Here is a 19,308-nt window from a genome sequence, read left to right as displayed (position 1 = left end):
CATAATTGAATTTACGACTTTACAAATCCACCTATTTATCCCTCTTGACTGTGTTCCTGGCCTATGTATTTGGACTGATATCTTACAGAGGTTAATAATCTCTGACCCCGATCACCACTGATAAATATTTTCCCACAGTCCCCTTTCTGGGAATGTGTTTGAAAAATATAACTCGTCACCGGCTTGTGCTTAAATATCAGGATACATGTATGTATTATCCTTGCAAGAATGGAAGTAGTCATCACATACAGAGCATTTGGTACAACTAGTTCCTTAACTAGTGCCCTTCACATGCTGACAAGAGAGGGTGTTACTGAGTCACAAGATGCAGGAATACCGGTTCAAAGCAGTATATAATGTTTTGTCATCCATATCATCCTCATCTTATCTCCATAGAGGCTGAATCATCACGTTAATCATTGTAACATATCATATGCCTAAAGCAGTGTGTCCTGATGCTCTTCTAGGTAATCATACATCCTGTCATGTACACAGTTACAGTTGGGCCTTTGACTACTCTGATATTGGAAGAGTGCATTCAGTATTTTCCCAACAGAATGTCTTTTTTGTTTGAGGTATATTGCCAGTGACTGAAATATCATTCATTTTAGTTTATATTTTGATACTGTTCCACTGCTTTGTGTCAGTAAGGAAAGTCAAATACCGGTGTAAAAGCCTTCTCTATATCGGCAGTAACAACATTCATGATTCCTTTTTGGTTAAACACTAGTCAGATTTAAGAGCAAAGTGCTGCCACTCCAGGAAAAAAAAGAAAATTAGCATGTTGTAACTTTAAAATGATGATGTCATAGTCCAAGTGCATTTTATAATAGCAAGATGTTTTAATGTGTTTACAACATGCAAACTCACCATTGTATAACAAGAAACTTTTCCTACAATGTATTTGTATCTTATAACGTGAAACCTTTCAAGATGAACAGTAAGTGATCATATAAGACAAAGAGCAACTACAAGAGAAATATAAGTGTATAAGTGTATTCTTATAACAAGTTTTTTGTTTCTTTATTCTTAAACTTCCATAGAGTTCAAATCCTGTAATTCTGAGAAACGGTATTGAGGACATGAACTCAGTGTTGCCTACTCATTAACAGAGTTATAAAGTTAAATTATAGTTTTACCACACTGTTAGTAGATGTTCAAATAGTGTATGTGTTTTATCATACCACTTTGGTTAAAGTTCTCTTGAATTATTCTAACAGTCATATTACAGCTGTTGGCTTATGTGCTTTCACTGTTGTCACTTCCATTATTGTCTTTTAACCCGTGAGTCAGCATTTTGAATCGTTGTGCAGCCTGTGTGTGTGTGTGTGTGTGTGTGTGTGTGTGTGTGTGTGTGTGTGTGTGTGTGTGTGTGTGTGTGTGTGTGTGTGTGTGTGTGTGTGTGTGTGTGTGTGAGACAGAGAGAGAGAGAGAGAGAGAGAGACAGAGAGACAGAGATAGAAAGATAAAGGGTTACCAGCCTAATTGCACAATTTGTCTCAGTTCATTTGTTTCAAGCACCTGCTTACTAAAACAAAACTCACTAACTCTGCTGATATTATCATTTCCCCTCATCATTCTGTTTCTCTGTCCCTCTCTTGCCCTCTCATTGTTTTTTGCTCTGTCCCAAGCCCCTGCCTCTGACAGTGAACGCATCAGTGAGTTGCCCAGCCTGGTAGAAAATTGGATTTAGCTTCTTCAAAGGGACCGGCGGTAAATTCAAACCACGCCCCCTCGCTCTTCACGCAGAGACGTTGGCACGCAGCAGGACCTCCGCCACTCCGTCCGCCGCAGCAGATTCTCCATCAGCCGCTCCACTCCCATGAACCCAGGACGGGAAGCGTCCGTCAAACACGACATAAACAGCATCTTGTTAGATAAATAGTCTCACTTATCTTCAGTTATGGAAGCGGCATCCTCCTTCTCCAGTCAGTGCAGGTAAGACCGATAGGGCTGTTGGTGGAGGGGAGAGAAATTAGCCATGGTTGTCAAGGCTACACTGTAGCATAATAGTGATATTCAAGACTGTTGAATGCATAACACCCGTGTCACTGGACGCCTCTGATGCTGCACTATCCTATTCCTTAGTTGTTTAAAGAAGCTAAGGCTACTGTAGCTAACTTGAAAGCTTTATTCAGAGGATTAGCAGCCTATAGGGGCTTTCCTCCCAAGATGACACCTGACGTAGTCGTGTGTCGTGTGTTTACATTTAAGAGAGTATATCCTCCTGGACATTTTGTACCCATTTTTGTTCCCATTTTGTTCCCATTTTGGACCCAGCCCATACGAAATGGGTACAAAATGTCCACTGTAGTGGACAACACTTAACATGCATCTCCTTTTACTCTTTTGAGCTACTCTATCAATCCCTGATGTACTGTGCAGAGGAAATCCTGGTCTTTCCAGTGATATGTCATTGGTTAAAATTGCATGCGGGGAAGTTCCTCTTTCTTTTCATCCAAAAGGGCTGGCATACCGAAAAGAAAATGTTATAGAAGCAGGAGGTGAAGTCAAATGTTGTTGAATAATTTTTATTTTTACCATGAAAATCATATATGTTCTTGTTTATTAACATGTGAGGAACTATATAATTAGTTCTGAAAGCAATTAAATAATTCAAGTTTTGAAATAAGAGCTCTTTTATGAATGTCCATTCTAGTGGACGTCAGGACCATCTTCATGGACTTAATGACTCAATATTGTTGCAGGAGACTGAACTGAAGCAGACATTTTCTGTACCAGATAGTTAAGGGAGATTCAGATTTTAAGCTCTCAGATGATGAGAGAGATGAGGATGTCACACCTGGGATAGAAGAGGGTCAAGAAGAAGGGGGGGAAAGATGCAGGAGGCTCCATGAGCGCACAGATACAGAAATAGAGACAGACAGGGATGAGCTGGAAAGACATGGCCCTCTGTGGGACAAGAGTAGCACATATGTCTTATTGTTGTTTTTATTTTAAGTGGAGCTATGACAAATGAGAATTGTCTCAGGAATGCAAGCTTTGTTTCGGAGCATGGTCAAATGGAGACCACATCCATAAAACTAGTCAAGATGACCCTACATCCCGTGCCGACTGGAGTCAATGAGGTACTTTTCCCACTACATTGACCCTAAATAGGTAGGAAATCACACAAAAAAAAGGAAATTGGAAGACACTTTTTTTCCTTGGGTCCCAGGAGGATATTACATTAAGGCTTAGGGGGTTAATATGATGTGTACCAATCAAAGGATCAGTTGTTTTGAGTCCAGCCTCTAAAGTGTCCTTGGGTAAGATACCTAACCCAAAATTGCTGTAACTAAGTCAAATAAAATATCAGGTTATGTAAAAAATCTAATAAATAAAGTTGAATTCCTCTCAGTACAATGCATGTGTACTCCCACTTAACAGGCCAGTCTTGTGCTACCGGTTCACAGTATGCCTCAGAGCTTAGCAAGTTTGTGCAGGCTGCACCTCTGGGCACACACAACACAGCAAGTGTGTGCAGCCTGCACAAACTTGCTTGGAGGTTGTCCAAGTCTCCTGTCTGCTGCCTGAATTCAAAGTTCTGACAGCACCATGGACAGCTCCTGGAGAACCATAGAGCTCACTTCCTGCTCTGAGTTAGCTCTCTGCTGTTACATAACACATTAGGCTTGTTTGAGATGAGCTGCGTCTCGCCTCGAAAGTAGGCGAGAATATAGCCGATTGCAGCCGGGGGAGGTCTCAAAAAGCTTGCCTGAAGTCGGACAGCTCGGAGTCGGACAGCTCGGAGTCTCGGTTTGCAATGGCGGAAATTGCGTTGGCGTTCTTCGTTGCAGATTAAGTGGATGCAATAGAAATCCCACAATTATTATATCACTACAAATAAATGACTCAAGTGTCTGTTCATTTTAAAACAAATTAATACAAGGGGGGTTGAATCCTACATGTAAAAGACCACTTATTACTTTTCAAAACTACTTCCTTCTGTGGTCTTGACCAGTTTGCATTTATAAAGAATGCACAAATGTGTATAATCGTTAATGTCAGATATGTACTAAGTAAATACATTTGTTCCTGCTCAAGATTAGATTCAACTTTATTGTTATTGCACAGATTACAGGCACTGAGACAACGAAATGCAGTTTAGCTTCTAACCAGGAGTGCAAAAAGCAGTAAAGTGAAAAGTAATGTACACAATCTACAGAAAAAAATATAGAATGAATTGAATGATGAATAATCAGTGAGGGGTATGAATACACTAGATATACACAGTAGCCTATGAGCAGTATGAACAGTATTAACAGTGTGTAATATGCTAAGATATATAAATTATGAAAACGGTAAGCAGTGCAAGTATAGTATAAAATATATACATATTAATTTCATGATGATAAACATTGTGGAACAATGATGAAAAATGTGAATGGAAGTGGCGACGTAAAACTGACACAAAACAACAACGAACCTTTGCCAAGCCAATTGGAGAGTTTCATCAGCAGCACGGGGTAAAAGCCACCAATGAGCGCTCAGCTCGATATACCAGCGAGTCGTTTTGCATCAAGCATTTCGCTTCTGCAGCTCGTGGAGAGAAATTGCTCTGCCTCGCTTTCAAGGCTGCTGGCGTCTTTGTCCCGCGAGATTTCAACGTCTCATGTAGTCGAGCCTCCATAGAAAGTCGGACAAAAAAACGCTTAGTTCCGTTAGTCTATAGAATTTTGCGTTCACACAAAAAAGAGAACTTAGTTCATGAGAACTTTTCCCCCCTTTTTAGTGCCTGCTAGAGAAGTGGGACTAGTATCCTGGGGAGAAAAAACTACCAATTTCGGATTGGCTGGGCAAATTGCAAACCACGCCCCGTAAAACTCTGAAACGTTTTTTGAAGCCGCCATTGTATTTGCTGGCATTAGCATTATTAGCATTAGCATTAGCCCCGCGCACCAAACGGAGAGAGAATAATTTATGGTAACACAAAAAAAAACATGGGAGCGGTGTAGTGATGAGGAGGTGTCTGCATTCTGGCGATTTACTCGGAAGCTGCTGGGAGTCCCAGCAGCTTCTACTAAAGCTAGTCCCCAACTCCAAGCCGTAAAGTTGTTTGCGGCCTGCCAGTAAACCCAAAGAAGAAGAAGTGCCATCAGCGGCTTCATTTGCGTAATCTTCCCTCAGGGAACTTATTCCGGTGTGAACGCGATCAGCTCTTAGTTCCGTGCTGGGAACTAAGTGCTGGGAACTAAGTACGGCAAAGTGCTTGGTGTGAAAGCGGCTAAAATGACTAACCATCACGCAACGCACTACCAAGACGGCGATCGCAATTGCGCAGGTCTGAGTCGGTCTCGCTCATCTCAAACAAGCCTTTTGAGAGGCGAAGTCCGGGACTCGGAAGTAGATGGGCGGGACTTCAAGTCCCGCCCATCTACTTCTGACCCATCCATCCATCTTCTCCCGCTTATCCGTGGTCAGGTCGCGGAGGTAGCAGTTCCAGCAGAGAGCCCCAAACTTTCTTTTCCCTGGCCACATCAACCAACTCTGACTGGGGGATCCCAAGGCGCTCCAAGGCCATCGAAGAGATATAATCCCTCCACCTGGTCCTAGGTCTACCCCTTGGTCTCTTCCCAGCTGGATGTGCCTGGAACACCTCCCTAGGGAGGCGCCAAGGTGGCATCCTAACTAGCTAACCAACTTCTGACCCATGGGACCTTATTTCGGAAAAATTACGTATTGAAGTCAATGGGGAGAGAAAACGTATCTTTCGATCCCGTTTGAATTGTGCCATGAATTACACATATGATATTTGTCAATCTTAAAAAATAATTTCCATGTCAAAAAAATCACAGTTTGTTGTAAAACTGTTGAAATATAAGACTAGGAAAAATACGCAACTAGAAATATATTCTATAATACACCGTTTAAGCCCGGATGCCCCCGGGGGAGAAATGCTAACGCTAACGCTACGTTAGCGTCGGCTATCTTTTCTACTTCATGCTATCTGCACAAATGGTTAACATTGAACATTAGAAAATATCAGGCAGTTCAGGGAGAATCGAAGGAAGGCAGGCAGGCAGCCAGCTTTGCATGACATTCTTCTGGACGTTCACATTGTGGTGATAGTGAGGGTAGTCAATCCCTTTTTTGGCAAGACAGTAGTGACGGCCATCTTGGGAACGTGTGTTGTTGTGCGAGACCAGAGATTTGTTCATTAAGCGGTTTCACTCAAAAAAAGTCTTACTTCACAGTTTTACGGCAAAACATTTTTATTTTTTTGACCCGCTAAATTATCTTTTAAATTGACAACCATCATATGTGTAATTCGTGGCACAATTCAAACGGGATCGAAAGATAAGTTTTCTCTCGCCATTGACTTCAATACATAATTCTTCCAAAATAAGATCCCATTGAGGTCCACCGGAAAGGGAGGGACTTTGCCTCTAAGGCTGTTAAGGCTAATAAAAATGACAATGCTAAGGCTGGAATGCTAACTAACGTGCTCACTTACGCGACTCTGGGATTCGTAGTCTTTCTAGTTGCGTATTTTTCATAGTCTTATATTTCAACAGTTTTACGACAAACTGTGACTTTTTTAACATGGAAATAATTTTTTAAGATTGACAAACATCATATGAGTAATTCATGGCACAGTTCAAATGGGATCGAAAGATAAGTTTTCTCTCCCGATTGACTTTGTCACTACCCGATCCGCATCCCTACCCGATCCGCACTGCGCATGTGCGAGATGGTCCGCCATATTTGACAACTACATACGGCAACTCAAATAGGACACTTGACACAGTGGCATTATTAATCTGAACGAGAGAGATGAGTTATTGTTATTACAACGTGACTTCACTATTATTTAACAACTCCTTTTATTGGGTCCTTTTATTGGGTTAAGTACATTGTCAGAATAAGTGAGAAATTGATTTAACTTCAGTTAGACAGCTATCATACTGAAGAAATATTGACTGTGAAAGTATGCAATATGTATGGCTGTCATAATTTATATCTAATTTCATTAACTGTGAATGTCCTTCATTTTATTTCAAATAAAATAACATAAATTATATTTGTATAGATACTTGAGAAGTTTATGACTCTCGCATGCACAATGCAAATCAGGCAGTCGTATAGACGTCAAATGTCCTATTGGAGTTGCCGTATGGAGTTGTCCAATATGGCGGACCATCTCGTACAAGCGCAATGCGGATCGGGTGGGGATGCGAGTCGGGTAGTGACAGACTTCAATACATAATTTTTCCGAAATAAGGTCCCATGGGTCAGAAGTAGATGGGCGGGACTTCACCTCTCTATTATCTAGGCCTTCTGTGGTTTCAAAGTCATGTGACCTGCCTAGTCATTGAATGTGATAGGATGCAGGTTGTTTTTTAGTTTTTTTTTTTAAATAAGCAAAATAAAGGAGGAAGACACAACTGTATTTTATAACTACACAAATGAATAAAGAGGTCTTCATTACTAAAATATAGTGTATAAATGTAAAATAGACTGAGGCTATGATTTATATCTGTCTGCCGTTAAATACTTTATAATAATAATAATAATAATAATGCCAGATGTTTTGATGTAAAGAAGATAAAATTAACATTTGACCTTTGTTAGTTTTAACTAATAAACTAATAAATATCAGCCTAGCTTCTCTACTATTTCTATGTTCTTCAAATCATTTTTAAATTGTCTTGACATAATATGACTGAAGGTCTTTAAAATTCTATGAATACAGTTTCACTCATATTCAACCCACAAATCAAAACCTTAAACAAGTTGAAAAACATGTCAAGCATTAGCTCAAAGTTGCCTTAACTTATTTGACATAATCTTCAAATCTCTATTTCATATCTATGGTTGTGCACAAATAGCTTCAGAAATGTGCAGTTACGGCTATGCTATGCACAGTTCAGTGATGCTGATATAAAACATGACAGCAAAATCACAGAGACATGACATTCAGTTTGATAAGAGTTACTCTGACCTAAACGGATCTCATGTATTAAAAAAAACCTTTAAACGGGCTCCAACAGTGAATCTGATAATGAATAAAAAAACAGAAGAAGACACAGGCATGTCTGCTGTGTGTGTTAATGCTGCCAGTCCCACCTGCACAATCATGTTAAGTGCAACTCTGCAACTAACAGGCTGGTAATGGCAGCCAAGGCAACACTTGTGTCACATATGTCTGTGCTTTAGAATAAATTGATCACCCCTCCGTGATGGGGGGTATCATAGGATACAGATGACCCCCGACCAAGGCAAATAGTTGAATCTGCATTAAGAGAGATAGTTAACGTTAGCTGTTAGCTATTAGTTGTTAGCTGTTAGCAGCCAGTGGGCATTAAATGGAGGCGCCATTGATTAAATTATGCTGAGTCGAAACTTTATTCAGTGTATATTTTGAAGGTACGTTATACCGTTATCATGATGTATTCAAATCTTTGATACTTTGAACTTGATTCAATACCGCTGTTTAGTTGAATATAGTAGTATATAAGTAGATATTTTCACAGGAATATCAAACAGATATCCAGGCCAGGCCATGTCATTCAGCTGGTGTTTGGGAGGCTATTAGCTGTTGGCTTTTAGCTTTTAGCTGCAACCTTTTAACTGTTAGCTTTTTGCTTTTTGGTGTTACCTGTTAGCTTTTAACTTTTTGCTGTTTACACTGACTTTGGGACTACCAGGGACCAGATTTTACCCGGTCCCTGGTAGTCCCAATGACAGTGTGTACCAACATAACTATAGTAATGAACGATTTTGCTTCTTCTTTTGGAGTTGGAATTCAATTAAAAGAAATACTTGGGGAAATGTGGGAAGATTGAACCCTCAAGGCTAGTCTGATGTAGCTGTCATCTTAGATGGCAGCTTTAAAATGCGCTCAAAGTCATCAGGTTCTCCTGCTGCAGATTGGTCTGGTAAAGGCTGCAGCCTGAAGTGTCATTGTGTTTTAATAACAAAGCTTGAGGCATTGAAGGAACATTAAGGTTATAGCTCTACAACCAGATTTATAACTAGAATTACAGACTGTTTTCAGACCATAATGTGTTACCTCAAGGCATTTCGAAAGGTAATCTGCATCCCTGCATAATTATTTGGCTGATACACATAAAATGGCAAAGTAAAAACCCATAAGTGTGTGTTGCACAATGTGGTATTTATTCTTATCTTTAGTTAATGTTCCTTTCCATGTGCTTGTACTCTCGCATTTCAGAGTGCACCCCATCTAGTAGATATTTTAACTATTATTTAACATAGTTGTTAAAGGTTATTATACCATGACAATGAAAAATAGATCGGCCTGAGTTTCAGAGAGTTTATTTCTCAAAAAAGAAAGAAAACCTTATAATGCATGCATTCGTTACTTCCCCATGCTGCTTTGTACACACAGAGACATGTAATCAACACTTGCTGTATGTTTCCCTTAAATTAACTGTAATTTCATTTTGTTATAAAATGACAAATTCTAAATATGAGACTGATAGTATTTGTGGTTTTATTTTCCCGGTGATAATGATGACGACGGTCATGAAAATATTTATCATAGTGATTGAAGTGACTGACCTATCTTTGTCACAGCTGTGTTTAAGTTACATTTGTCAATATTCTTTCCAGCACTTACAGTTATGAAGAGTATAAGGAGACAGCAGACTGGCTGCTGGCCCACACAGAGCAGCGTCCTAAAGTAGCCATCATCTGTGGGTCGGGCCTGGGGGGCCTGGGAGAGCTGCTGGGTGACAGGAATGTGTTCCAATATAAAGATATTCCACATTTTCCCACCAGCACTGGTAAATTGAAAAACTGCTTTTTCTATAGAACATATTGCTAGTGTTGAGAAATAAAACATAAGCATGCTAGCATCTGCTCATACTGTATGTTGTTTGCAGTGCCAGGCCATGCTGGTCAGCTGGTGTTTGGGAAGCTGCAGGGCCGTGAGTGTGTCTGCATGCAGGGGAGATTCCATTTCTACGAGGGCTACAACATACAGACGGTAAGCTACAGCCACTGATGCAACTGCTTAGTACTTTTTATTCGTAAGGCTAGGACAATGTTTTTGCTAGAGATGAGCTGTAAATGAGGTAAAAAGTCCAATGCTGTACTATTAGATGTGCTATTCTATAATTTTTTTGATAAAAACTGCCAACATATTAATCTTCCAGGTTCACCATCTTGGTTTAGCCTGTAGCATGCTAATACTGGCTAGTTAGACGTAAACAAGGAGTACAGCTAAAGCTGATGAGATTGTCATTAGTTTTAGTGCTGAAAAATGCCCAGTTTCTTCAAGTCCAAGGTTATGTCTCTTAGTATGTCTCAGGTAAAAACCCACATATAAACCTTAAATAATAAAAAACTGAGAAAAACCTGAAATTATTTATTAATTACACAATTGTTAAAAAAGTGCTCTTAACCAAAGTTGGGAATTCACCACTGGTTGGTCAGATGGTTGGACCACTATTAATAATGTTCAAGATATATAAAGGCTCAATGGGTTAAAACAGAGCATTGTCATTATTGCCCTAGAAACTACACAAGCTGACTTCAGTGACACCGAAACCACCAATGCAACCAAGGCTAGGTAGCTAGTTAGCATTCCAAATTGAATTTCACATTAAATCATTTATTTAAACTCCCAGACAACAGCATTACCCACAATGTTATGCATCTGCTGACCAGTGATAGCACACATCTCAGAAAGCTACAGGAGGCTGGACTGTTTATAGCATGTGCTAGAAAATGTTGACCCAACAAACAACAACAGATTAGAAAAACGAGATTCAATAATGCCCGGGCTAATATGATGTTACCAATTTGTTTTTGCATTATACAACAGCATTAACACAAACAAATATAACAGTTTAGAATAAATAAAGGAAATGCATACAAAACGTTTTTTGAAACCATGCGCAAACAACTGAGAGTATCTTTGGATGTATTGCTGCCGTAACCTTTAAGATGCCAATGCAGAGCCAACAACTGTTACTGTTCAACCATACACACATCCTGCTCATATAGATCCTGCTAGCAGTAGCCCGAGGCAAACAGCACTTCATAGCACTTAGTTGCAGCTCTTCAGAAAAGTTGTTGATTCTGACACCAATGCTTGTTTTGAGAAATGTTAAATAGACGTTAGATGTTAAGTATAATGTTAACTCTTTCTTTGAGCCTCCCTCTGCTCACCCTCACAGATTTCTAAACTTAGTTAGTATTGGGTAGTGCTACAGTACATGCTTGTGTTTTCGGAATAACTTTTTTTTTTGTTCTCTATAAAACTGTAGCCTTATACTACAGACTGATATTTTGAGTTTCTCAACACTGTATCCTAGCAGTACCCAGCATATGAAATGTTTAGGGGAACATATGCACAATAACATAGGGGCCAATAGTTTAGGGAAGGATTAGCCATTTGTTTTGCCTTCATTAACCGTCACAAGAATCTGAGACGGAAATAAAAACCTTGCTGATGCAAATGATATACTATACAGAATAACAGCACACAAGCTGGCAGTTTAAACTCTGACTAGGTCAATAACTTGGAGAAAAACAATCTTTAAACCATGCAAGTACAAACACTAACTCTGTTATGCTTGTCACAGAAAGAGGTTCTTCACAAGACACACCATTCAAATGTCCTCATTCATTATTAATTGTGCCAAAAATGTACAGTTCCAATTTGAAGTTAGTTATAGTTTTATACTTACTTTATATCAAACTGCAGGGGACATTTTTCAAATTGGACTTCCTTTTGTATCATTTTACATACCCTTTCAAATAAAACTGCTCGTACAAACATTTAAGCTTTTATCTATAGCGCAATCATGATTTTGTCATCTTATAATACCATTTTGTTTAAACCTGGTCTATAGCAAACTCATTTTGCTCACTGTTATTCTAAAAATGTACTTTGTGCGCTGTATGATCAGCTGCAGAATCATGATGACAATATGAAAACCACATAGTGTGTCATAGTGTTGATATGGGATCAGCCTTTGGCCTGTGGAGACACTGTATGCTGGCTTTATTTATTTTATCACCGGCCGTGATGTGCCATCTCCACACAAAATGATCCATATAACCCAACTGAATCATAAAGCCAGTTTCATACAAAGAGAAATGAGTAACAGAAAGCAGATGCAGTATGAGCTTCCTGTTTCCAGCTGGGACTTTAGACAGCTTTATAATGTATTTCATTGCCATGAAATCACCATAACATGAGTCGAACTGAAAAATATTTGATTCAGCCAAAGCCAATAGTGGTACATTTTACCAGACAATTATGCTTTCATGGCAAATTGAACAAATCTATAAATCAGATTAAATGAGAGTCAGTTATCATAACAAGCCCATGTTTTTAATTTATCCTCATTGAGTATACAAAAATTACAAACCCATCAGCATCAGCTGTACTTTGTGGTTAGTGCTAATTAGCATGCGTTAGCTAGCTAAAATACTCAAATAAAATGGTTAGCCTGGTAAAAGTGACACCAACATTCTTAACACAAGCTTCTAAATGCTGAACATGTACTTGCTAGCATTTTCATTTTAGGCATGTTTGCATGTTGCCGTTAGCATTAGCTAACCAAGCCTGAGTCTGACCCAATCCTTCACTGAGCCACTAGCATGACTCTTAATGTTGATCTCTGCTGTTTCTGTGTGAATTTTCTTTCTCCCTCCTAATCAGGTGACATAAATAATAATTGATAGAAAACTAGCTTAGCAATTGTGTATAGCCATCCAGGAGGTTTTTAGCAAATGATTTAATAATGTCAACTCTATATTAACAGCTGCCTGCTACAGTGTAACTAGTTGACAGGCCTGCTATTACATATTTGCTTACATTTCCTCCTCAACAAAGCCACAAGTCAACTTAGAAAACAGTCTACTGTTTAAATATGCAATGTTCTGAAATGACAGCGCTGACCTTATCAATAAACATTTCTGCACTAACTAGTAGAACACTCTCACAGGCAATTCAAGCTGTAGAGGAATGGGAAATAGAAAAAGCAATTTCTAAATGTGACTGCAATGCCCTATAAAGGTTAGTACAAAAAAGTATTCAGTTCAACCAAGACCTCAAGTAATAAAAACTCAGAGCCTACAGACATTAGTGTCTGCAGCTTTTAAAATATTGACTTCTCATGTGATTAGTTTTTACACTTTTTTGTTTCTGGGTGACCCCAATCTTATAAAACCCATTTGTTATAATTTGGTACATCAGAGCAATAAAAGAAGAACAGTATCTGTCTCTGAGGCATAGCATGTTTTTCACTCCAGGTGACGTACCCAGTGCGAGTCTTCTACCTGCTGGGCGTGGAAACTCTGATTGTGACAAACGCAGCGGGGGGGCTCAATGGTTGCTATGAAGTTGGAGACATCATGCTCATTAAGGATCACATCAACATGCCAGGCTTTGCAGGGCAGAATCCGCTCTGTGGGCACAATGATGATAGGTACAGCAGCACAAACACAAAATTAAACAACATCTGTCTTTTTTGAGTGATATTTATACATTGCAATGTCTGTCCAGGTTTGGAGTGCGTTTCCCTTGCATGTCTGATGCTTACGACCGCGAGCTGGGCGCTCTGGTCAAGCAGACAGCAAAGGAGCAGGGCTGCGACAGCTTCCTGCAGGAGGGAGTTTACTGCATGCTGGCTGGACCGACATACGAGACTGTTGCAGAGTGCAGAGCCCTGCAGATGCTGGGGGCTGATGCTGTGGGTGAGTACAGCTCTCTGCTCACTTAAGGAATACTGATGCGTTGTGGGACCTCCTGTTAACAGTGCATCTACAACAGCTTACTAGGGATATTCAAATCAATATGAATTCATTAATCTGATAAGAACAGATAATGTGCTCTAAACAGATACAAACAGCATTTACATGTTGTAGAAGTATTCCCCGTAAGCAGGCAGCTTGACTTAATTTCCCTAAATATAAACAAAAAGGCTATAGTTATAAATATTATTCCTATTATGAGTATGATATTGTAATATACAATACTACACTTTGCAGTACTATACTATAAATTACTAAACTGTACGGTGCTATACTATACTATGCAGTACTATGCGTTACTAAACTATAACTTACTATACGTTACTATACTATTTTATGCTATATTATACTATACTATACATTACTAAACTATAATCTGGATACTATATTATACAGTACTATACTTTACAGTTCTATACTATATTATACAGTACTAAACCATACTATAGATACGGTACTATATATACTGTTCTTAAACATTCAATATGCTAATATACTAGGTTATATACTCTACGTTACTTTACTATACTATGCTATGCTATTCTATGCTAAGCTATACTATAATATACAGTACTTAACTATACAGTTCTATACTATACCGTATACTGTTCTAAAACATTCTATACAGTACTTTTATAGTACACTGTACTTTACATTACGTTATGGTAATACACGAGATGATATACTATACTTTACCATACTATACTATACTATGTTATTCTTTGTTATGCTATGCTATTCTATGCTATTATATGCTATGCTATGCTATACTATACAATACTATACTATTTAATACTATAATATACTATAATGTGAGTGTGTACCTCTAACAGAGCTCTCCTCTCTGCAGGTATGAGCACGGTGCCAGAGGTGCTGGTGGCGCGTCACTGTGGCTTGCGCGTCTTGGGTCTGTCCCTCATCACCAATAAGGTGGTGACAGAATATGACAGCACAGAGAGGGCTAACCATGAGGAGGTGCTGAAGACCACCGAACGCAGAACCCTGGACCTCCAGAGGCTCGTCAGCCACCTCATCACCAACATCTAGTCCCTTCAGCCTCTAGTACCTTTAAGTAATCGGTGACTCATCTTAGCTTTGAATAAAGGGTAACAATAAGGTGCAGATGATGAACTGGGCAATAATGTGAGTGTACTTAAGTGGTTAAAGTTGTGGTTAACTGGGGGAGTGAGGAAGAGGGTTTTAAGAGCAGAGTAAAAAGAAGACTGGCAATTGTAAAAGCTTGAAAGGTGCACAGAATTTGCCGAATGTTGACACGTGTCTACTTTGCTCTCAGTGCAAGATGTTCAAAACCCTGGATATTGTCCCATGAATTACATTCATGGAGGACTTATAGAATATATTTCTGACAGCAGACTCAATTTTGATTTACAAAGCTGTCATTTCTAAAATTTGGCCAATGAGCCGTTAATCTAAACGTTTTAACATAAAGCAACGATTGGCTTTACTATGTTTTTACGTTTTGTTTTTTGTTTTGTTTTGCACTACCATACCCTCCAAGGAATATAATGAGAATAGGCGAGAGATTACCAGACATCTATATATGTACCAGAAATAAGATATCCGAACTGTGAAGAACCGATGTTTGAAAATAGTTTGAGTTAAGCCACGGGTGGAAAAAAATCATAGTTTCAAGTAGAGTTGCTCAACAATAAGTGGAACATAAATCATGAAACCTGGAAACCAGATTAGGATAAAGTAATTTCCTGAGTGTCTCTAAAACCTGGAGGTGACATAATGACTTTTGTTGTGTGTTCCAAATATGGGGCGAAGCCTGCGAGCTAGTTCAGGCAGTCAACTCGAGCACTTATGCTGCATTCATACATAACCCCCGTTGCCACTCTACAACCAACCAAACAGAGTCTCCTTAATATGCCGCCCTATTTAACCTGCCAGTTCCCTCTCCATGCATTGCTAGCTGCTGCTATTGCTGCAGCTACTTCCACCTCGCTGCTGCTTGCCTGCCCCACCACCACCCCAGCTTCCACCCCAGCTTCCACCTGTCACCTAACTCAATATATGCTGCTTCTAATACACATGTTAAAGAAACACGTGACTTGTCTGACTGAACCACTATTGTGGTGGTTACTGATTATACTGTAGTATAGCATTCCCTTATTTAAAACGACCATGTTCTCATATATCCCAGTTCATGGATCAATAAATGTAAAAGGAATACTGCGGTGGCCCCCACCAGTATGTATTTCTATCCTGCATTATTGCTGCAGGGTTGTTTGGGTTTTACTTTTACGTTACTTCCTGTTATGGTTATACTGGCAGCATAGTGAAACCTCTCTGATGGCTGATATTTAATCACAAAACATTATAATTAATATAATACATACGTATGGTGAGCTTATGCTGCTCACTACTAGTCAAAACATAAAAACCTTGAGAAATGCTGGGATAATTGTGACATGGTTAGTCGTTCTTATGATCATGTTCTTAACTACGACTCAACAATTTTTTTTTTTTGTTTTATCTTAACTGGGTCATTGTCTATAATTAAGGTCAGTAGAATGATACCCTCCATATTTATTGTATCAGCAAATTGCTGTATGTCGTATTTGCCTTAAGTGAGAGCAATGTATGCAACTACCACCTATCAATGCATCATGTACTAGCTTAAGACACTGCACTATGCGTTTCCCTTGAATTATTGGTGCACAATGCACATATAGAAGAAACTTCTCCAGTACTGTCTGAGAAGTTAATCCACATGATCAAAAATGCTAATAAGAGAGAATATGGAATAATTATTGGGAACAAATAGTATTAACTGTCACCTGATTCCTTTATTTTGTGATTGATTGTTATACAAAATGTACAATACGTAGTTATTTTAGCTATAGAAGTGAATATATATATACACTGGGATCCTATCAAAGGTGTTTATTTTTTAAGTAGACAAATTATGTATTTTAAATCATGTATTATGTGTATATGTATTATGAGAAATGATGACATGACTAATAAAATGACATTTTTGTCTGAATCAATTTCTGAAAAATTATTATCTGAAAGAAATACCTAATGTAATGGCTAATCTGGTTAAGCAGTAGTGATGTATGAAGGCTTTTCTTGGGTGGATTGCATTTGGATATGTTTTATTTGTACAGCAAGAGACCGCAGTACTGTAATATCAGGGAGGGCTATAATACAGATTTTTCAATCTCCCCTGCGCTGATCTGGAACCTGCTGCCAGGTCCCCTTGACCGTCTCATTCATTAGTGCTGCAAAGGCCAGAAAAGTCCTACATCAGCAGTCTCCCTCTTAGACCATTTGTTTTAGTCTTCACATCAAGATGCTAATGGGAGAAGTCTTAAAGGGGTATTTCCATTTAGAGTGAATTCTAAATGTAAAATCTGGATCTGCTCCATACACAATAAAATAGGGAAACTCGTAAGTCACATACCGGTAATTAATTTTTTAGATGCACCAGCATGCTCACTGTATGGGCACAACTCCAAATTGTGCATTCTGTATTCACTAGACCAAATAACCACTGTATACTGTGTTCAGTTGAATAATACTGTTCAGATTAGAATCTAATAGGATGAAGCGAATATGTGTCTATTGACAAAATATAATTAATTTTCATACCAATTGTTGGTGCTTTCAAATAAAAACGTTCAAATGACACTTGGATGCTGGTATTTTCTGTTGTGGATGAGTTCATATTTGTGTTTGTGTGTGAAAGAGGGAGTGTGAACTGAGAGGTTATGTCCCCAGAAGCAATCAGTTTGGATGTTTTCAAGGAAAAAAGGAGTTTCTCTCAGCGATAATGATGATCAGTGAAGAGGGTGATATGTGCGAAAAGCAAGGAGATAAAAGAGAAACACTCACACACACCTCACCGACACATTCACTCTCTTTTCCCCCCCTCAATCCTTCACTTTAAGCACACCTCAAACAGACGAAGACGCTGTGAGATTGAGATGGAGTGGAAATGGCTGTTCCGTACCCAGCTTTTTCTCTGTTACATAATTCATCTACATACAGCCTGTAGAGGTACAGCCCCACTGTGGAGCTGAAATATTAATACAAATGAACCAGGCAGCTCGACAACACAAACACAACACCTTAACTAGGCTGGGTTTGTAGTCAACGCAGATGCCTCACAAATCCGAAAATGGAGTTGTCTACAAAGATATGCGTGTAGGATGCAAATAGCAGGCTCTCTGCTTTGAATGGAAGGAAGTGATAGAGCAGACACACAGATGAAGACAGACGATAGGAGTGACTAAAGAGAAAAAGAGAGGAAAATGAAGTGTGTTTGAGTCGGCAGTCCCCGCAGGCTGGCGACAGGCCTCATCTGTAATGTAATGTTGATCTATCTATTGTCGCCGTGCCATGGCTGAGAGCCAGAGCCAGCTATTGATTATTATAGGGTGCAAAGAGAAGCTGAGGAAATAGAGCGGGACAGCTTTGCTGAGTTTACACTCTTAAACACTGACACACACAAGCTGTTCTTATGCATGCACTGTCATGTAGGCTACCTGATCTCACACAGTCTGTGAGATAGCAGAGCTACTGTTAGTGAATGTGACTTTTTACAAGTGTACGAAATAGCATCAATAAGGGAATGTCTCCTCTGACTTTCACACGCTGCCTCCAACAGGAGTCGGGTGCCAGCGGTGTGTCAGCATTGTACTGGACCAGCATGCAGAGCGGATCTGGAAAATGACTTCTGCAATTTCGGGGAAAAGTGACAGTTCAAGTTCAACAATGCATCCATATGCATGAGGGTGACAACTTGGCTTGGTCTGGATCATCTTAATCATTAGCTTCAGTTAATAATTTATGTAACAGTCGAAAATCATATATTTTAAAAGCAACCATTCAACATCGTTATTTTTGGACATACAGAATCAACTGGCAATATACAGTAATTTATATGATTCATAGGCCTAGCATATTTGTGTTACAGTTGCTGATAAAGCCCAAGACTGATAGCTTCCTGGTACTGTTTTGCGGGGACTTGTGAGCATTACAGAATGGAGAATTATAGTAACCAAGAAAGCACAGTTACATACAGTACATAGTAATACAAATGTTTCTGTTTGGAAACAAAGTATGTAATATTATTTCATAAGCTTTGGAGTGTTTCCCCTGATTTCAGTCTTTATATGGCCTCCTGGTGCCAGCTACCTAGTTAATGTGATTCATTTTCTACTCATTTAACTTTAGGAAAAAGCATTTAGAGACATTTTCCTCAGGAGATGATATAAAGAAAATAAATGCTAAAGTTGCTTTGCGCTTGTTGGATCTGCTTGTTTGTTCAGCAGGATAATCTCTACATGTAAAAAAAGTGTTACGATTTTTAAAATGTAAATGCAATTGCCAGAAGTAAAAAGCTAGTGTTGACATGATGAGGATAAGCAGTTTTAGCCACTTGTTAGCAACTGATGTTTTTTTAATTAATAATGACACATCCATTTGTCCTTGTCTTGGCCTGTGAGTAAATTGAAAAATATAATTCATTTTCTTTTTGTTTTAAAATATGCCTTTATACAGATTCCATCAACAGCAAGATTATCTCTCTAGGGATAC

The 19,308-nt window shown here is 39.0% G+C and overlaps 1 protein-coding gene across 1 annotated transcript; it reads left to right on the top strand.

Moving 5' to 3' along the window:
* The first annotated feature begins 1,737 nt into the window (after positions 1–1,737).
* Positions 1,738–17,397, top strand: pnp6 (purine nucleoside phosphorylase 6). The gene is made up of 6 exons (XM_079685543.1): positions 1,738–1,938; positions 9,580–9,752; positions 9,852–9,955; positions 13,237–13,412; positions 13,490–13,680; positions 14,588–17,397. The coding sequence occupies exons 1-6, from the start codon at positions 1,904–1,906 to the stop codon at positions 14,782–14,784; spliced, it is 876 nt and encodes a 291-aa protein (XP_079541669.1). The 5' UTR covers positions 1,738–1,903; the 3' UTR covers positions 14,785–17,397.
* Positions 17,398–19,308: the final 1,911 nt, after the last annotated feature.

The sequence above is a fragment of the Notothenia rossii genome (genome assembly GCF_949606895.1).
Source record: "Notothenia rossii genome assembly, chromosome: 5".
Classification (NCBI taxonomy): Eukaryota; Metazoa; Chordata; class Actinopteri; order Perciformes; family Nototheniidae; genus Notothenia; species Notothenia rossii.
The sequence above is the reverse complement of the archived record's forward strand: the minus strand, read 5'-3'. Positions and strand labels throughout refer to the sequence as shown.

Excerpts from the sequence above, each read along its gene's own strand:
- pnp6 (XM_079685543.1), top strand. The coding sequence starts at position 1,904 with ATGGAAGCGGCATCCTCCTTCTCCAGTCAGTGCAG. Across the intron at positions 1,939-9,579 it reads TCCTTCTCCAGTCAGTGCAG|CACTTACAGTTATGAAGAGT; the intron begins GTAAGACCGATA and ends TATTCTTTCCAG. Across the intron at positions 13,413-13,489 it reads TGTGGGCACAATGATGATAG|GTTTGGAGTGCGTTTCCCTT; the intron begins GTACAGCAGCAC and ends ATGTCTGTCCAG.